The sequence below is a fragment of the Miscanthus floridulus genome, chromosome 15 (assembly GCF_019320115.1).
Source record: "Miscanthus floridulus cultivar M001 chromosome 15, ASM1932011v1, whole genome shotgun sequence".
NCBI classification, from domain to species: domain Eukaryota; kingdom Viridiplantae; phylum Streptophyta; class Magnoliopsida; order Poales; family Poaceae; genus Miscanthus; species Miscanthus floridulus.
In genome coordinates, this window is record NC_089594.1 from 20,579,895 (window position 1) to 20,600,858 (window position 20,964).

Consider the following 20,964-nt stretch of genomic DNA (forward strand, 5'->3'; position numbering starts at 1 on the left):
AAAGTTTGGCTCGTTTAGCTCGCGAGCGGCTCACGAGCTAACTCGAGTTAGCTCGTTATAGCTAACGAGCTAAAATCTTGCTCAGCTCGGCTCGTTATCTTAGGGGGTGTTTGGTTGAGCTTTTGGCTTTGGCTTTTGGCCCCAAAAGCCAAAAGCTCAACCAAAGGGGCTGCTTTTGGATGCTGTTTTTTCAGAAGCAGCTGCTTTTCCGTAGTTCATTTTTGAAAGCTGGTTTGACCCTGCTTTTAACTTTTGGCTTTCTGCTTTTCGAAATTGGTGGAATAAAAAGCTCTTCCATAGTTGTTTTAAGAGAGATAAAGATAGAAGATATATTTTATACTTGTTTAACCAAACAGCTTTCAGCTTTTCTACAGCTCACAGCCACAGCAGCTTTCTCACAGCTCACAGCCCACAGCAGCTTTTGCCAACAGCCACAGCTCAACCAAACACCCTCTTAACCAGCGAGTCGAGGCAGCCACCAGCCGAGCGGTTCGAGTTTTTCGTAAGCCTTACCCGCACAACCGCAGCTGGAGCCTGCTCGGCTATAGCTCCTCTCTGCATCCTCAGGCGAGTCTCCCATTCACCAACTCAAGACTTTGTGTTGGGTGGGATTCCCAAATCTCAGTCCAATCCCCTCCATCAAATTGACGCTCCTCCAGTAGCGAGGCCGGAGCCCGGAGGGGAGACGCCGGAGGCTGGATCTGGAGGGGATTCAGTTCAAGGCAGGCAGAGAGGGAGAGATCGATTCGATTCCGCCTTAAGGCGGGCCGGGATATATAGATTATATATCCATGGAGCGGCAGCCGGACCGCCTTCGTCGGCGAGCGCAGACCACTTGTAAGCCGCCGCCTTCTTTTCCTCTGTTTTTTTTTTCTTCTTATATAATTATAATCTGGTTGATAGAAAAATCCAAACTTTTTCTCCACCCATCTTGTAGTTTTAATGTGAATCTGTTTGCAGAAAAAAAATATTCTAAGCCAAGGAGATTTCCAGAGGAATACAATACGTATCTCATTGTTAAAGTATTGCTACTACAGTAATACATTCAATTGAATCCGTTACTTTCTCTTACCTGTATAAGTAATATCCGAGATGAGAGCCTCTCCTTGTGAGGGAGGAGACATTGAAAGCAGTAGCTGATGGCCTGCACTGTATTGTTTCTTTGGCTTCGACCAGATTGACAAAACCCTTTTTTTAAGAGTTTTATTAAACCTTTTTTTAAGAGTTTTATTAGGGCCACAGCCCCCGCCTTTCCATTAGATTGACAAAACCTGAGGAGAGGTTACTATGCACGCTCTGGGGAAAAGATAAAAACCTGCATGCTCTGTTTTTACAAGCTGTCTGTGTTACTATTATTATTCAACACATGTTTGACAAGAGTACAAAAAAGGATTCCTCTCTGTGCATTTGTTGTTTTGCGCCTCAAATGTCCGAGTTACTCATAATCACCAATGCTGTGCTGCAGATGGGTTGGTTGCTTCACGGGATAATAATAAGGTCTCACCCTGCCAGCAAGAAGCTGATTATCAAGGTGGTGAGGCACAGATACCTAGGCTTCCAGAGGTACGCCATGGCATTTTGTTAATGGTAAGCTTAGTGCTACTGAAATATCAGTAAACCATGTGTCACGATGGCTCCCAAACCCTTGCGTTTTCCCAACTGTGCATAATTAACTTTTAAGAACAGCTAGTGTTTGCTCCTAAATAAGTACAATAATAATGCTGAAACCTTCTTCTGGCCTCCAATGTGTAAAAGCTGGAATTTCTTGGACTTGGAGCCTCTCAACCTACCATCAATAGATTTTACTTTCCAGTAATCGTTATGTCATCTATAAAATCCTTAGAATCTACTCCATCTGTTCCGGATTACAAGATGTTTTGGCTTTTTTAGATACATTGCTTTTACTATGTATCTGACATAGTGTATATCTAAGTGCATAGCGAAAGCTATGTATCTAAAAAAGCTAAAACGCCTTATAATTGGGAATGGCGGCAGTATGATCTAATAAAATGATTCCCTTTTAGGTTTATGTATCTAAAGGCAGCATCATTTAGTACTGTCGCCCTTGATGTGTACCATGTTATCACCATTGGACCATTACGGACAATTCCTTGTGATTTAGACCTGCATAGTGCATACCCTTGTAGGATAGAACTCTTTTATCTGTCCTGTTCACAGGGGCAGAGCCAGGATTCAGATATTGGGTGGGGGGGCTGCCCTACCGAGAACCAACCAACTAATTGTCGATAAAATTCATGGAACAGTAAAATAAATGAGAAACAAAGATATATATAATTATACACGCAAAAAACCATCTACAATCTTACTTCTAGTATTTATCTGACAAGTTCCATTACTTTAAAGGCCCTCTCAGTACATACTAGAAGAGTTATGACTAAATTTAGGAACCTATTAACCATTAGATAAATAGATTTTTTATTTGCCATTTTGCTAAATCAATCAACAAATGATACCAAGATACTTAGCTAATTTCTAGTGACTTAGGGTATATATAATGAAGATCATATGACTTTAGGGGGGGGGGGGGGGGGGGGGGGGGGGGGCTGTCCCTCCGCCCCTGCCTGTTCAGTCTATCATCCTATCACTTCAGTGGTTAAGGTTTTAATCATGTCTCTTGCATTGTGGCTGACGAAGTTGATCAATACAACACAATTCCATGGACCTCCGGTTGTTTTAATATCAAGAAGATGCTCCATTGGTAGTTTGATACCCTTTCCATAACTCCATACGTGCATGTTTATTGTGTCCAACTCCAATATACACTGATTTTGAAGCATGTATCGACCTCACTGTCCATACATACATGCATATTTTTTTTAAGTAAAGAAGTATGAATAGATTTCGAAGTATCTAATCAGCTCTAGCTGCATACTTTGTTTTTGAAGCAGCCATTGAAAACTCATTGTGCATCAATGTGCATAGAACCTGGGTTACGGTGGCATAGTTTTCTTCAGTTCTTTTCCCCTCTATCTAGAGTAACCATTTGCCTTTATATTTCTAATGCTGAATTTCTCTTCCATGCTTTTGTAACATGCGTGCAGGACATCTGGTGTTATATACATTCCCTAATGCCAATGCGATCTGCTGCTCGAGCTGCCTGTGTGTCTCATGCTTTTCTGCGTTCCTGGAGATGCCATCCCAACCTCACTTTCAGTGCCAGGACGCTGAGATCGAATAAGAAGGAATATGAAGATGATGATATTGCCAGAGATTTCTGTAGCAAAGTTGACCAGATTCTGAAAAGGCACTCAGGCATTGGTGTCAAGAAACTCAACATTCAGATGTGTGAAGGTTACAATGGTTATCTCGACAGTTGGCTCCAAGTTGCTGTTAAATCAGGAATCGAAGAACTTTCACTTAAAATACCAATGATAGCAAAATACAGCTTTCCATGCTCACTCTTATCTAATGGGAGTGGAGACTCAATCCGATACCTACACTTTACTGGTTGCTCCTTCCGTCCCACAACTGAACTTGGTTGTTTAAGAAGCCTGACAAAACTGCATCTTTATCATGTCAGTTTTACTGGGGACGAGTTAGGGTGCCTTCTCTCCAATTCTTTTGCCTTGGAGGTGTTGGGAATCAGGTATTGTGATGGGATAGGTTGCTTGAAGGTCCCTTGCACGCTGCAGCGCCTAAGGTACCTAGAGGTTTTAGGTTGTTGCAAGCTGGAAATGATAGAAAGCAAAGCTCCAAATATTTTCAGCTTTGACTACGAAGGAAAGCGCATTCAACTGTCACTTGGAGAAACATTGCAAATGAAGGAGCTAAGATTGTCCTTCTCTGGCGCAGTTCATTACGTTTGTGTTGAACTTCCGTCCAGCATGCCAAACCTTAAAGTTGCCACTATATCTTCGAGAAGAGAGGTATACTCGTCTTGGCTGGACCAGCAATATTCATATTTTGATTCCATATATTTACAGCAGTCATATACCTTGGAGTATAACTAACCTGTTCATCTTTTTCGCAGATCAATACACCATTGCTGCATAGCAAATATCTCCACCTCAAAAGCCTTACTATTTTTCTTTGCGCTGCAACCTTTCCTCCGGCCTACGATTATTTTTCTCTTGTTTCCTTTTTTGATGGTTGCCCTTCCTTGGAAACTTTGGTCTTGGATGTAAGTTGCCGTTCATATTTCTAATCTAACAGTAGTAAACACTTCAGAACCATGACTATAACTTTTTTCCTTTTTCATATTATATGTTGTAGGTGTCCCAGTATGAAATGGAACACGTCTCCATATTCACGGATCCCTCAGGTCTGAGGAAGATGCAAGGACAGCAGCACCACAAGATGAAGACAGTGAAGATCCTAGGATTCACGTCAGCAAAGAGTCTTGTTGAGCTAACATGCCATATTGTTGAGAGCATGACATCACTCGAATGCCTTACATTGGAGACCTATCAGAGTTCTTCTAGGTGCTTCGAGCCTGCTGATAAAAGTAACAAGTGCTCCCCATTGCCCATTCATGTTCTCAAGGAAGCTCAACGAGGGCTCTTGGCCATCAGGATGTACATTGAGCCTAAAGTTCCTGCTATGGTAAAGCTACATGTTGTTGAGACTTGCCGACGATGCCATTAGTTATTTTGAACTGTTCATGTGTCCCCGCTAAACACGCCAACCCCGCGCGCTTCGCCCTGCCACGCTCTCTCTACCGGAACCGCCGCCCGCGCACGACGCCCAGCACGCCCCGCGGCCTTGTTATCGCGCTCCTTCCCTCCCGCCCGCACAACCGCAGCTGGAGCCTGCTCGGCCATAGCTCCTCTCTGCATCCTAAGGTGAGTCTCCCATTCACCAACCCTCAGATCCCGAACTCCGCCATCCACCGGCCACGGCCTCCATCCACCCTCTTCGTGCGTGCTCCGAAAGCCACCGTGTGCTCGCCGTCCACGGAGAAGGAAGTGGGCGTCTCACCGATGACTCGCTGGCCGGTGTCTCTGCGGAACAGCGGCAAAGACCTCACCCGTTGGTCACCTCCCGGCTCCCGCCACAGCAGAAGATCCGGAGGCAGGCACAAACGGAGCACGAGCACGGGCGAGGTCCATCGGCGCCGCCGCCATCTCCGACTCGAAATTGAGCGCGCGAACCAGGGACTTCCACGACCTCGCGCTCGCCTTGTAAGGTTGCGTGCTCTGTTCCAATTAAGTCTCGTATACTATGCCCACCACCTGTTTGTTGAATTGTATCACTGGTTCCTATTGCCAGTCTTAGCCTATGCGACTCTTGATGAATCGAGTTAGTGTGTGCTTTCATTCCAAGCGTCTCTCAGAGTCTGTACGCAGACCAGGAGTGTTTGACAGAAGGGCTCTCCTATTTGTTTGAAACACTTCAACGAAGGTCCTGTGGATGCATGCCGGCATAGGATAATTGTGATTTGAAGTTGTGAAATCTACAAATCTACCAGTGGTCGATGGAAGGGCTCTCCGCATATTGGTGATGAAGAAATACTATTTAATGCTTTATTACTTTATTACAATTTGCAAACAGTCCCTTAAAGAAAATAGATAACGTGTATTTATCAAGAATCCTTTTGTAGATTTCTGGTCATGATTGACATAATGATTTGTACCCGTACCTCCAGCTAAACTATGTACTGAATTAGTTCTGGCATCTCAATAGTGTCTACAGTTTAATTATTTGTCCATAGAAACAGACCATGTTTTCTACACATTATGATTTGTGAATATGTAAATTGTTTAATTATTTGTTCATCCAGGACTCAAGGTCCTATGTCTTCTTTGCATTTGATGAAATGCCTAACACATGCCATTTTTATATCGCTTGTCTTATAGAATAGCAAATAAAGAATCTTGTGCATGTGCTCAAGGGAGCATCTCTGGTTGCCTTTATCCTCTCTCAAACATGATGTAAGTACCTGACAATTATGTTGCTATTGTTTTATTAAATAACATATGATCTACTCAGCATGTATGATTGGTGTTTGTTGTTGCGTCCATCTGCAGCAAGGAGCGGTTCCTCTCACTCGTGGTGCTGGTGCCAGATAGGAGGCGTCCTTGGAACCCCTCACCCCAGCGCCGCTGTTTCAGCCTGCCACTCGGTTCCAGTCACTACAGCACCCGCACTTCCATGACGATCAGCATGGTCTGTTCAAAACCCGCCTGTCCGTGTGCACACTATCCAGGTGAGAAGTTGTTCTGAGTCGTGAGTTATCATTTGGATGAATTACATGATGTGCTCCTTATTATGTAGCATATGTATCTCTTTGAATTTCTAGAGTGTGCACATGATTGCAAACTAAATGCAATACTTGGCGTGATTTGGCTATATCTGCCGAAATCTAGTAGAATTAAGGTACCTGTCAATTTTGAACCACAGATGGTTGCATATGATAGCTTAGGGGGGGGGGGGGGGGGGGGGGGGGGGGGGGAGGGAAGCTTATGTAGTACTGGATGGGAGTGTTTGCTGAAATCCCCCTTAATTTCGCATTACAAAGGATTAGACAAGTGGACATGAACAAAAACTTAGGCAGGGGAAATTCAATTTCTGCAAGCGGGAGCAATTGCATTTGCTACTGTTTATCTATGACACATGTCCATATTTCTATTTCTTCCAGCCTTCTAGATGTCCTCTCTTATGCTGAAGATAACAACAATAGGTATATATTAAGGAAACCAGTCCATCATATTATTTCTTATTGGACTGAATATTTTTTTGTTGACATGAACAACATTGGAGTTTACAAGGAGTCAAGTGCAATAGTATGTTTGTATATCTGCATTTGTATGACCAGTGCTTGCAATATTCTTTAACGACAAATCATTGTAGTGTAGAAGAAAGACAAAATTTGTGTTTCTATCAAAGTATTGTAGTTTCTTCTTTTGGATCTTGCTGCAAATCATGAATCTGAATTCAGAGATGCCCCCATTGTTGGCCCAAGAACAGTAGTCATGTGCAGGGAGATAGGCAGGTTAAGAGTTCAGGGTTTTAGAGTTCTAAGCATTGGGGTTCAGAGTTTAACAGTTCGAACCAATGTGCAAGTTCAGGCTTCAAAATTTCAGGTAGAATGCACTGATTCAAATATTTGAGAAAAAAATATAGTCAACCATGTTGGTGCTTAGAACCAATTTCTCATGGGCCCATGAACGGGAGAAATCGTGAAACTGAAAAATATTTGGATTTGCAATCTGATATTTCAGAAATTTGGTATGCCACTAGATGTCTAGGTTTATTAAGTCATAAAATATCTCTAATTTAATCTCTGAAAGTAACCGCATAGTCACACTCTGCATCATCATGCTAGCTGCTGCTGTTGTTCACTTCGTTTTTAAGTTTTGGTGAATTTCTCCATTATATGTTTTGTTCACATGGCTTTTACAATGCTTCTTTGTTTCAGGCAGAACGATACACAGATGAACAAGCAAACAATTTTAAATGTGAAATGAACCTGCAAGCTATTCTTATGGCCATATTTTCCTTTTGCAATCTCATTTCTCAAACTGCAACACAATTTTTTTCAGAGAATGTTTTGGCTGAACACATGGGGAACTATGGAATTATCTTGGAAACATGTGCATGCATAAACTAGCTTTGCAGCTTCTGATATCAGCAAGGAACTGAACCCTGCACTTTGGACAAGTACGTGCAGGGATAACCTTCTTCGTTTATATGGATGACCATGCACATATGCCATGGACAAATGGTCTCTAGAGTTCAGTGTCTGCGGCCTTTTTAGCACCCTTCATGGTGATTCCCTATTTTAATATCTCTGATTTCGTTTGGTTCCAATATCATGTGTTCTTCTATAATTGTACCTCTCTCTGCCTATAGCCTATTCTGATCAAGGATGAATGCGTTGAGGTGCTAAACTTTACTCAAATGCAAACATTACGGGTTGCTCAAAGTTTGCATCAAGGTGAAATTAGCATGGCATTAGGCAGTAGGGACTGCTGGTCTTCTAAAAAAAAAATCCAGTTTCTACATTGCAACTCAAGTCATCTGGCGTGTCAGTTTGGATAGCATAAGTATTAAGCAACAACAAATGGGTGATGTAAGACATAAATAAACATGTGTCATGCGCTTTCTTGCTATTATTTGCTTTGCTCTTAATACAGAGCTAGGGGAGTGTTGTGTTGATGGGTGTGTCACAACTCGTAATGATGCTGAATTCTGAACCTTTGGCTGCGCCATAACTGCGGCGCTGAAATCGGCCGCCGCACCTCCGGCACGTTTTTGCACACAAAATGCACTAGAAGACCACGGCAGGGCTGCGGCATGCTGCAAATGGGGCAGTGAACCAAACGCATGCCGCAACTGTGGCGCTGAAGTTGCGGCACAGCGTGGCATCCTTTGGACGTAAACCAAACGCTCCCTTATACAATGAAGCTCCTGAACGAGGGGACCTGAAAGGAACCTTCTTCGGCAGCCACATGCCAACTCAAGACGAAGTAATTGCAAAGTGCTATTTATTTAGTCACCCCTTTTTTTGTGTGACTTTATTTAGTCACCCTTGTTACTTGGTCACATCGTATTACCTTTGTACATGGCTACCATGACCAAGTTTACATGTAAAACTTCTCGATTTACATGTACAGTCGTGTTGGAGTATCTTTGTATTTGATAACAACAAAGTTATACATGCACTAAATTCAAAGGGCAGTGTCTTTCCTGTCTTTACACGAACAAATTGATTCGGTTGATGTTAAAAGATATACTTTTGAGGAAGACATTAGTGAAAGAATCACCACAAATTCGAATGAATTGTTTTTTATCGAAACAATTCATATAGCATCAATCAACTAAATATCATATGGTTGCAGCGCACGGGCACTCAGCTGCTATAACTGAGAGTCTCAGACCCGCGCCGCATCGCCTCTGCTCCCAGGCGCCGTACCTGCTCCCAGCCTCACGCCTTACTACGGCCTCTGTCGCTCACCCCACCCCACCCCACCCGACCCGGCGTCTCAAGGTTTCGGCGCCGCAGCCCGGAGAGGAGACTGCGCTCGGTCGAGCAACCACCTGGGGCCCAGCGTGCTCGCGACCAGCTCCGGCGCGGCGTCCGCCCTCTGCAGCCCCGGTGTCCCCGCGACAGTCGCTGCTGTCCTACTTCGCCACTCGCCACTTTGGCCGGCGACGAGCACCACCAGGACACCAGGTATTGCCTCCCCTTGGTCCTCCCTTCCTGCTGTGCGAAGCCGTGCGCCCAAACCTTAACGTAATTCGTGGGTAAAACCGTGCGCCCAAACCCTAACATACTATTCGTAATCGGGTCTGAATCTAATTACAGGTGTATATGCATGTATTATGCCTACTAACTTCGATTGCTTTGCAAAAATTACTGGGTCCGCCCCTGGAAAAATGGGAGCATTGCTAGCAGATCTCTCTTCTCTGGATAACCACACCAGTCATGAGGGAATCGCCTCCAACGCAGGGGGAGCCATCTACATCTTCTGCGGTGTGTGCACTTTCCAAAATTTTCCGTTTTGTTATTCTATGCCATAACTTTGTTCGACTTGCATGGATTTGTATTTACTATATGATAGTCCTTTTCCTGTCATGCTATGATGAACCAATCAACCAAGACCCTCTTTTCTCAAGTATACTCGATTATTGCATCACGTAGACATTAGTACACGGACTATGTCTACTAGTTGTCCTTGGCACCGCTGTTCTACGAATACCAAATTTTGGAAGTTGAAATTTAAAGGCTTTGTTGGTATGATTCTTATAATATCGCGCACCACTTATATTAGTGATTCCTTTGATGCTTGAAACATGTACATAATCAGATAACAAGAAAGCATAACTAAATCTCATTGAATGATTTTGTATGTAAAGGTACAATATAGGCAAAAAAATTGTAACTGTACTTTAGTCTCTTTGGCTAATTTATTTATTTTCTTTAACTGCTGTTTGATTAATACAGGTTGATGATAGTTACTCAGCCGACAGGGTTGAAGATTCACAACTATTCCTCTCCGTACCAGCTTTAAACCAAGCTGCATCTTATCTTGCCCAGACAGCTTCATTCCTCACCCAATGCCTCCCTGTACCTGGTTATGTGGGTTAGTTCTTTTAATTACTCTGGGAAAATAATTCCCTCATGTCAATTATGTAAGAGATGTCAACTCTTATGATAATTCCATTTTAACTGCTAGGTCATGTTTACCATCTTAATGCAGGTCTATCTGAGGAGGGCCAAGAATTAGTAACACTGCCACCTACATCGGCCTCTGGCAGGCTTTCTGTTCAGACTTCTTCAGTAGAGCCTGCTGGCACCGATTCATCCCTTGGTCAGGCAGATTGTGGTGGAAGCCCCTCTCAAGAAAACACTGGACAAATGGTGCCTTCGCATGTTTTTCAGAATGGAGCTTCACTGTTCCAAGGGTACAAGATTGCTCTGGCATCTTTATGTTTTTCTCCTATCATGCAAATCCTATTAGAATTTGACACACTGTCTCTCAGTGCAGCACCTTTCTTAGAATTTGATACACAGTGGGTCTATCTTTCTCGTACTAAAAAGTAAAACTGTATGTTGTGAGTTGAAATTGTATGCCATTTTGATGCAATTATTTTTTTTTTATCAAATTTGGATGGTATAAATCAAACTCTAGTGGATATAGTAGCGTCCCCTAAGATGTCCCTGATATCTTGTGAAGCCTTGTTGAGCGTGCTCGGAAAACGGTCCGTGGTTCAGCAGATGATATTGGCTGGCTCCGGCGGGATCAAAGCTTGCCTACAACTGAGGATGGGACAGCCAGATTCTTGGAGATTTTGGACTCTGTGAGGTCAGCAGAAGTACCAAACTCGAACTCGATGCTGATGATATCTAAACATGCTTTTAATGGTGGATTTAATATGAGCTTTATCTCATATGGACCATTTCATTTCTCTTCAGAAAAAATGAGCACAAGCTACCTGATTCAGTGGTTTACTTGTTGGTTCCAGGTTAGTCGGCTACCTCTCCTATTATGAGCTATCAGTTTCCAACTTTTTATGATAACATTATATTTCTGGCTGTTTATAGGTTTGTTTAGTAACCATGGACCGCTTTACTTTGTCAAGACAAAGGCATATTTCTCCAAGATGGGTCTAGCTTGCCATATTGCCAAAATTCATAGTGAGGTACTACCATACATTAACCTGTACTTTGCTCATGACACTTAATTTCACAGAGCAGTACACTAAAAAACCACTGTGCAGTCTTCAGTGAGTAAAAATGCACGAGAGATAAAGGAATACATAGAAGAAATATACTGGGGATCAAGGAAACGTGTGCTACTTCTTGGTCACAGCAAGGGCGGTGTTGATGCGGCTGCAGCCCTCTCCCTCTACTGGCCACAACTCAAAGACAAAGTCGCAGGTTTAGCATTAGCCCAAAGTCCATATGGAGGAAGCCCAGTTGCTTCTGATATCCTGCGAGAGGGGCAGCTTGGTGACTATGTCAGTCTGCGTAAGATCATGGAGATCTTGATATCCAAGGTCCTTAAGGTATTTGCCTGGATCATTCCAGCCACTAACCAGCTTGCCTATTGAATGACTGTGTTCTTCACTCTCTTCATTGCCTTGTCTTCAGGGTGATCTGCAGGCTCTAGAAGATCTGACTTACGAAAGGCGGAAAGAATTCCTGCGACAGCACCCGTTGCCTCAGGATGTTCCAATCGTTTCGTTCCACACAGAGGCAAGCATCACTCCCAGTGTGCTCACAGCGCTCTCTCACGTTGCACACCTGGAGCTCCCGATTGCTGCCGACGGCAATTCCACCAGGATCCCAGTTGTAATGCCGCTTTCAGCCGCGATGGCAGCATGCTCGCAACTGCTGGTGGCAAGGTATGGCGAGAAGAGCGACGGTCTCGTGACGAGGAAGGACGCAGAGGTTCCTGGGTCAGTGGTGGTCCGGCCGGAGCGGAAGCTAGACCATGCGTGGATGGTGTATTCATCGTTGAAAGAAGAGCCTAGGGATCAGGCGGACACGTCGCAAGTATGCGAAGCCCTGCTGACTCTGCTTGTCGAGGTTGCGCAGAAAAGGAGGCATGAGATGACCATGAAAGACGAGTGAAAGTAGCTTTTGGTGTTGGCCGGAGATAGCGAGATATATCCTCCTGTAATGGTAGACTGGCTGTTGCCGACTGTACAGAGTTATGCTGTTCAAAGTGCTTCGGGAGAAGGTTCAGAGGTGTCTGGAGAAGGTTCTACGGTAAATTGTTGGTTCCTGGACTGTGGCAGGGTTTTTGGATCAGATTGTAGGTCCGTTTGAACTTATTCATGGTATACCGTATACAGACATACTCCCATAGCATGCAAAGCACTTGTATTCCTATTTCCTACCATCCGATAGACAGGAACAGGACAGATAAATTTGTTCAGCAAGTATATTGCACGTATTGCTGAAAGTGCGCATCCAGAGTGTGTGTGTGTATGGTGCTGTGCCTTTCTTTGAGATCTGTGCTCAACTCGATTGATTTTTTTCTTTTTTTCCAACCGAGAAACCTTCCCATTCCCATTACTTTCATAACGGAAATACAGAGTTTAAGGGACAACAGAAAGAAGTCAGGGAGAACGTTTTCCACATTGACCTGACTAAAGGGCACCTAAGGACTCTGGCTCAGAGCCAAGGGTAACCAGCAGCACTGATAACCTACGATCAGCACTGACCAACAAAACATCACACCTTACAGGTTTGTGAACTTAAGTCAGATTCTGGTTTTAACAGTAAAACAGGCACAGAACATGGCACGAAGCCCAAAATGGCAGCGAGTCATTTGCAATCTCCATGAGTTAGCATTTCATCAGATGGAGCCTCCTATGCTGGAGCATCATCTTGTTCATCCAGATCACCGCCGAGGGGTCGCCCTGCAGCTTCCTGGTCTTCCTTCTGACGCTTCAGGATTCTGTTTGCCACACGCAACATCGTGTTGACCCCTTCAATCAGCTGCTCCCTGTCCGGCTCAGCATAGAGACCTGCCTAGTATTTCATAAGCGCACAGATATGACAGATAATATCCAAGGGACTCTTTATGAAAATTTTGTCAAAACAAGCTTTATTACGGGATTTCTAAATTGCCCAGCAGATAGCTGAAACACCTAAAACATGATACTTCCTACCAAAAGGCAACCATCTGTTGCACCATCTCCAGCTTTGTTCTAGGTTCTTAGGAATGTTATCAGCTTCAAAACATTTAGCCACAATTGCCCAAATTGCTTTTGCTACATGACATTGAAAGAACAGATGTGAGATGTTTTCAGATTCATCACAGAAGTAACAAGCAGGGTCTCCTTGCCAGTTTCTTCTAAGGAGATTGTCTTTTGTCAATATAGCATCATTCATTAATAGCCACATAAAGATTTTGATCTTTGCTGGAATCTTTCCTTTCCAAAGCATTTTATAATAAATCCCAGTTTCACTCCTTGTCAAAGCATTATACATTGATTTTACAGAAAATTTATTATTCTTTTCTAAAGTCCACAAAACTGTATGGGAATCATCAACCAGATTGAAGGCCAACACATCAGACCAAATTTGATCCCATTGTAACCTAAGATCTCTAGGTAAATATCTTCTAAAGGTGATTGCAATAGCTCTGTTTCTAACCTGATCTACCATAGCATCCTTAAAATCACTTAGAGCAAAAAGAATAGGGGCAGTTTCACATAAAGGTTGCTGGTATAACCAATTGTCTTTCCAAAACCGTGTATGACAACCATTTTTAATATTAATGCCCCTGCCCAGCAGATAAACCTCCCTAACTTTGAGTAAATCACTCCAAACAGGGGAGTCATTCAGTTTATAAGAGAGTATGAATTGATTTGATTCTTAAGTATTTGTATCTAACTATCTCTTGCCACAACCCATCCTCATTCTCCAACTTCCACCACCATTTGCATAACAAACTAATATTCATTTTTCTCAAATTCTTTATACCCAGACCACCTTTTTTCTTGCTTTTACATATTTTTTCCCACTTAAGCAGATGATATTTCTTTTTCGTTCCCCCTCCCTGCCAAAAAAAAAAAACTCGATCGATTTTAAGAGGGGATGAATCCGAATCCCTAAGGTTTGTCTTCTTTTTGCTATTGATGACTACTCACTCCGTCCTAAAGTAGGTGTTGTTCTTGTTTCGGGAGGAGTCAAACATTTTTAATATTTATACTACATAATTAGTATCATTAGATAGATCGTTGAATTTATTTTTATAATAAATTTAATTGGAGATATAAATGTTATAATATTTTTTTATAAATCTAGTTAAATTATAAAAAGTTTGATTGGCACAAATACCATAGCAACATTTGTTTTGTGACCGAGAGAGTAGGTGATGCTCGTGCGTCGTAACGGGAGCATAAAAAAAATTCATAAGGTGTTTGATACTCAAATCAAAATCTGGATCATGATAATTCATGATTATTCAACTTCGCACGAGCGGAGTAGCTGCGGGCGGTAGCGCAGCCGGTGCCTAGGAGTGGCGTGGAGCTCGCGGCCTATTTTTGGCTGCTGGGCAGCGCTCCCGTGCCGGCCGGGCTCAGGCCACCGGGCAGCTCGCCGGCGCCGGCCCCCGGCATCGCGCGTGCTGCTGAGGAGGGTGTACAGTGTACTTGTCCTTTTGGCGTGCGCACAGGTGTTTTGGGGGGCTTCGTCGTCCTAGTTGAAAACGGCTCCGGCTCCGGCTCCGGGAGGGCTTCTTCGCTGAAGCTATTTTCAGGTGTACAAAAAAAAAATCGGACCGCCCTCAAGACTCTTTGTTGGGTGGGATTCCCAAATCTCAGTCCAATCCCCTCCTCCCTCAAATTGACGCTCCTCCAGTAGGGAGGGCCGGAGCCCGGAGGAGAGACGCCGGAGGCTGGATCTGGAGGGGATTCAGTTCAAGGCAGGCAGAGAGGGAGAGATCGATTCGATTCCGCCTTAAGGCGGGCCGGGATATTAGATGCTAGAACGTGATCCGCACCGGTCAATAGGGGACCGTAGCACTGACCTTTCTTTTTCAAGACAATAGGTACTGTTCCCTACTGAGACAAGGGACACTCTCAACGGATCCTCCACGCGCTGGGCATACCATAGTTCTTCCGTGCGTCTTTATCGGCCATGCACCACATGTCCATGGAGCGGCAGCCTGACCGCCTTCGTCGGCGAGCGCAGACCACTTGTAAGCCGCCGCCTTCTTTTCCTCTGTTTTTTTTCTTCTTATATAATTATAATCTGGTTGATAGAAAAATCCAAACTTTTTCTCCACCCATCTTGTAGTTTTGATGTGAATCTGTTTGCAGAAAAAAAAAATTCTAAGCCAAGGAGATTTCCAGAGGAATACAATACGTATCTCATTGTTAAAGTATTGCTACTACAGTAATACATTCAATTGAATCCGTTACTTTCTGTTACCTGTATAAGTAAAATCCGAGATGAGAGTCTCTCCTTGTGAGGGAGGAGACATTGAAAGCAGTGGCTGATGGCCTGCACTGTATTGTTTCTTTGGCTTCGACCAGATTGACAAAACCTTTTTTTTAAGAGTTTTATTAGGGCCACAGCCCCCGCCTTTCCATTAGACTGACAAAACCTGAGGAGAGGTTACTATGCACGCTCTGGGGAAAAGATAAAAACCTGCATGCTCTGTTTTAACAAGCTGCCTGTGTTACTATTATTATTGAACAGATGTTTGACAAGAGTACAAAAAAGGATTCCTCTGTGTGCATTTGTTGTTTTGCGCCTCAAATGTCGAGTTACTCATAATCACCAATGCTGTGCTGCAGATGGGTTGGTTGCTTCACGGGATAATAATAAGGTCTCACCCTGCCAGCAAGAAGCTGATTCTCAAGGTTGTGTGGCACAGATACCTAGGCTTCCAGAGGTACGCCATGGCATTTTGTTAATGGTAGGCTTAGTGCTACTGAAATATCAGTAAACCATGTGTCACGATGGCTCCCAAACCCTTGCGTTTTCCCAACTGTGCATAATTAACTTTTAAGAACAGCTAGTGTTTGCTCCTAAATAAGTACAATAATAATGCTGGAACCTTCTTCTGGCCTCCAATGTGTAAAAGCTGGAATTTCTTGGACTTGGAGCCTCTCAACCTACCATCAATAGATTTTGCTTTCCAGTAATCGTTATGTCATCTATAAAATCCTTAGAATCTACTCCATCTGTTCCGGATTACAAGATGTTTTGGCTTTTTTAGATACATTGCTTTTACTATGTATCTGACATAGTGTATATCTAAGTGCATAGCTTTCAGCTATGTATCTAAAAAAGCTAAAACTCCTTATAATTTGGAATGGCGGCAGTATGATCTAATAAAATGATTCCCTTTTAGGTTTGCCGTGACATGTCTCTAAAGGCAGCATCATTTAGTACTGTCTCCCGTGATGTGTACCATGTTATCACCATTGGACCATTACAGACAATTCCTTGTGATTTAGACCTGCATAGTGCATACCCTTGTAGGATAGAACTCTTTTATCTGTCCTGTTCACAGGGGCAGAGCCAGGATTCAGATATTGGGTGGGGGGGCTGGCCTACCGAGAACCAACCAACTAATTGTCGATAAAATTCATGGAACAGTAAAATAAATGAGAAACAAAGATATATATAATTATACACGCAAAAAAACATCTACAATCTTACTTCTAGTATTTATCTGACAAGTTCCATTACTTTAAAGGCCCTCTCAGTAGATACTAGAAGAGTTATGACTAAATTTAGGAACCTATTAACCATTAGATAAATAGATTTTTTATTTGCCATTTTGATAGATCAATCAACAAATGATACCAAGATACTTAGCTAATTTCTATCTAATTTCTAGTGACTTAGGGTATATATATAATGAAGATCATATGACTTTAGGGGGGGCCAGGCGCGCACCCCTGTCCCTCCGCCCCTGCCTGTTCAGTCTATTATCCTATCACTTCAGTGGTTAAGGTTTTAATCATGTCTCTTGCATTGTGGCTGACGAAGTTGATCAATACAACACAATTGCATGGACCTCCTGTTGTTTTAATATCAAGAAGATGCTCCATTGGTAGTTTGATACCCTTTCCATAACTCCATACGTGCATGTTTGTTGTGTCCAACTCCAATCTACACTGATTTTGAAGCATGTATCGACCTCACTGCCCATACATACATGCATTTTTTTTAAGTAAAGAAGTATGAATAGATTTCGAAGTATCTAATCAGCTCTAGCTGCATACTTTGTTTTTGAAGCAGCCATTGAAAACTCATTGTGCAACAATGTTCATAGAACCTGGGTTACGGTGGCATAGTTTTCTTCAGTTCTTTTCCCCTCCATCTAGAGTAACCATTTGCCTTTATATTTCTAATGCTGAATTTCTCTTCCATGCTTTTGTAACATGCGTGCAGGACATCTGGTGTTATATACATTCCCTAATGCCAATGCGATCTGCTGCTCGAGCTGCCTGTGTGTCTCGTGCTTTTCTGCGTTCCTGGAGATGCCATCCCAACCTCACTTTCAGTGCCAGGACGCTGAGATCGAATAAGAAGGAATATGAAGATGATGATATTGCCAGAGATTTCTGTAGCAAAGTTGACCAGATTCTGAAAAGGCACTCAGGCATTGGTGTCAAGAAACTCAACATTCAGATGTGTGAAGGTTACAATGGTTATCTCGACAGTTGGCTCCAAGTTGCTGTTAAATCAGGAATCGAAGAACTTTCACTTAAAATACCAATGATAGCAAAATACAGCTTTCCATGCTCACTCTTATCTAATGGGAGCGGAGACTCAATCCGATACCTACACTTTACTGGTTGCTCCTTCCGTCCCACAACTGAACTTGGTTGTTTAAGAAGCCTGACAAAACTGCATCTTTATCATGTCAGTTTTACTGGGGACGAGTTAGGGTGCCTTCTCTCCAATTCTTTTGCCTTGGAGGTGTTGGGAATCAGGTATTGTGATGGGATAGGTTGCTTGAAGGTCCCTTGCACACTGCAGTGCCTAAGGTACCTAGAGGTTTTAGGTTGTTGCAAGCTGGAAATGATAGAAAGCAAAGCTCCAAATATTTTCGGCTTTGACTACGAAGGAAAGCGCATTCAACTGTCACTCGGAGAAACATTGCAAATGAAGGAGCTAAGATTGTCCTTCTCTGGCGCAGTTCATTACGTTTGTGTTGAACTTCCGTCCAGCATGCCAAACCTTAAAGTTGCCACTGTATCTTCGAGAAGAGAGGTATACTCGTCTTGGCTGGACCAGCAATATTCATATTTTGATTCCATATATTTACAGCAGTCATATACCTTGGAGTATAACTAACCTGTTCATCTTTTTCGCAGATCAATACACCATTGCTGCATAGCAAATATCTCCACCTCAAAAGCCTTACTATTTTACTTTGCGCTGCAACCTTTCCTCCGGCCTACGATTATTTTTCTCTTGTTTCCTTTTTTGATGGTTGCCCTTCCTTGGAAACTTTGGTCTTGGATGTAAGTTGCCGTTCATATTTCTAATCTAACAGTAGTAAACACTTCAGAACCATGACTATTACTTTTTTTTCCTTTTTCATATTATATGTTGTAGGTGTCCCAGTATGAAATGGAACACGTCTCCATATTCACGGATCCCTCAGGTCTGAGGAAGATGCAAGGGCAGCAGCACCACAAGATGAAGACAGTGAAGATCCTAGGATTCACGTCAGCAAAGAGTCTTGTTGAGCTAACATGCCATATTGTTGAGAGCATGACATCACTCGAATGCCTTACATTGGAGACCTATCAGAGTTCTTCTAGGTGCTTCGAGCCTGCTGATAAAAGTAACAAGTGCTCCCCATTGCCCATTCATGTTCTCAAGGAAGCTCAACGAGGGCTCTTGGCCATCAGGATGTACATTGAGCCTAAAGTTCCCGCTATGGTAAAGCTTCATGTTGTTGAGACTTGCCGACGATGCCATTAGTTATTTTTTGACTGTTCGTGTGTCCATTGCATACATACGTTTCTCCAATCAAAGCTATCAAAGATGCTGCTGACGTTGGGTTTTTTTTTTTTTTGTGTGTCCAGTGAAGTCTACTACTTCCTCTCTTTCTTTTTTTTGTGTAAAGTGAAGTCTACTTCATCTATTCTAAATTATATAAGACGTTTTGATTTTTAGTACTGTTCATTACAACCGATTACCTATGCATATATCTACTTCTGCTCAGCCAATCAGATTATTCTTGAGAACTCGAACCCAGATTACTACCCCAACCAGACCTCAGAATACTACATGAAACTGCATACTTAATCGTTAGCTATTGCTTTGGATTACTATCACAGCAAGATCTCGGATTCTATATATACTAGGTTGCTAATGAGATGAAAACAACTTCTCTCATGCTCACTGTTATGTAACGTAATAGTTCACTGATATATATCCATCTCAACTTGTATATATGAGCCTATTATCAGATGATTCTCGTGGAACTCACAACCCAGATTACGTACTACTGTGTATTTCTCTGCTGAGCACAAGCAGAAGCAGGAGATTTGAGAACAGGCTAGCTACTGCAGAGTTAAACCTGAGAGATCTCAGAATACTAGACCTACTATGCTATATATGCAAACTGAGACTAGCTAGTACTCCATATATATGATGAATACCGCTGATCCCCATGATTGAGCGATCATGCGCATGGATTCTTGTATATATTCGAGATCGAAGCTGACCCGGTGGTCCTCGTACACGGTGCTCGGCAACCCAACCGCCCCATCCAGCGTCGCCGAGATCGTCGTCCGCAGCACCGCCTCGGAGCCCTCCTCAGCGGGATCGATGTCGTCGCCGGGGAAGACGTCGCCCCTGCCGTGCTTAGCAGGCCTTTCGCCCTGATCACGGATAGCATCGCGTGGGCCATGCTGATGGACTCGGGCGTGCACGAAGACGATGCGGCGTAGGCAGCACGTCGGACATCGGAGAGGGAGAGGACCAGCTTAACGGCAGGGAGGGGCTGGCCATGGCTGGTGGTGCGCTTGTCATGTCCTCAAAATCAGATATGGAAGCTGATGCTTGCTGATTCGGTGAAGAAATGAAATGCATGCTTGGTCACAGTAGGCGATTGAATCCATTCCTTTTTTTCCCTTCCAATGGTACAGATAGAGCATGAGCGAAATAGTGTACTGCTCTCCTTCTAAAAATCTTGTAGTCATGTTCATCTTATTTATGCTTGATCCGTTTTCTATCAAAGCAATACAATGGTATACAAAATAGTGTTCACAACTGATCTAGCTACATGCAAAGCATTAAAAATAATTGATCCGCTTGGTCGACCTCCAGCTAAATCTGCTGAAAAGCTTTATGGCGGTAGTCTCAATTTTTCTACAGCCCATCTTCAAAACATTTCTCTCTTCCGCTTTAAAGAATAACTACCAACTTTCTGATCTAATAGCGCCCCCCCCCCCCCCCCCCCCCCCCCCCCCCTAAAAATTACATGCATGTGGGAATTAGAAGTAGCTCTATCAAAAACCACATCATTTCCATTCAACCGAGTAGCCCAACACAAAGCAGTTGTACCTATTAGAATTTGGATTCTTAGCTCGGAGGAACACCCTTTATGCCATGATCCAAACATATTAGATATACTAAGAGGAGGTTGAATGTCGAAGGTGATGAAAATGGTATTCCAAATGATCTGTGCCATATGTCAATCAAAAAATAGGTGCTGAATTGTTTCATTAGCATTAAAAACAACACTTGGGACTACCCCGCCAGCGTCTTTGGCTAAATTTTCTTTTATTAGAGTCACCCCTTTTTTAAATACCACAAGAAGATTTTGATCTTAAGAGGGACTCCTAGTTTCCAAAGATCACATTTCCTTGGTAATGTATTTTTCCGAATCAAAGCTGTATCACTCCTGTAACATTCCAAGGCATTATGAATTTGATTTTTTAGAAGCTGTTGAGAGAAGGAGTGTTGGTTTTCATGGACGACATCCTCATTTATTCTGCAAATATAGAAGAGGATATCAGATTGTTGACCCAAGTGTTTGACATATTGAGAGCTCATTAGTT

At 43.0% G+C, this 20,964-nt stretch overlaps 2 protein-coding genes across 9 annotated transcripts; both read left to right on the forward strand.

Annotated features, from left to right (window-relative positions):
- Positions 1-501: 501 nt before the first annotated feature.
- On the forward strand, positions 502-12,267 carry LOC136508375 (uncharacterized). 8 transcript variants are annotated; one of them, XM_066503033.1, is made up of 14 exons: positions 4,801-5,457; positions 5,817-5,891; positions 5,988-6,166; positions 7,379-7,418; positions 7,503-7,728; positions 8,802-9,136; positions 9,356-9,436; positions 9,908-10,046; positions 10,164-10,368; positions 10,641-10,769; positions 10,880-10,929; positions 11,009-11,106; positions 11,185-11,472; positions 11,558-12,267. In XM_066503033.1, exons 5-14 carry the CDS (start codon positions 7,674-7,676, stop codon positions 12,038-12,040), a joined length of 1,863 nt encoding a protein of 620 aa, XP_066359130.1. In that variant the 5' UTR covers positions 4,801-5,457; positions 5,817-5,891; positions 5,988-6,166; positions 7,379-7,418; positions 7,503-7,673; the 3' UTR covers positions 12,041-12,267. The 8 variants fall into 8 exon arrangements, 6 of the variants coding, with proteins under 6 accessions (XP_066359130.1, XP_066359133.1, XP_066359134.1 ...); XM_066503036.1 differs by having other exon boundaries at positions 4,801-5,146; XM_066503037.1 differs by having other exon boundaries at positions 4,801-5,141.
- LOC136508376 (F-box/LRR-repeat protein At3g03360-like) lies at positions 4,686-19,039 on the forward strand. Its single transcript, XM_066503040.1, has 6 exons — positions 4,686-4,802; positions 14,783-15,122; positions 15,724-15,821; positions 17,333-18,157; positions 18,262-18,411; positions 18,506-19,039. The coding sequence occupies exons 2-6, from the start codon at positions 15,062-15,064 to the stop codon at positions 18,875-18,877; spliced, it is 1,506 nt and encodes a 501-aa protein (XP_066359137.1). The 5' UTR covers positions 4,686-4,802; positions 14,783-15,061; the 3' UTR covers positions 18,878-19,039.
- Positions 19,040-20,964: the final 1,925 nt, after the last annotated feature.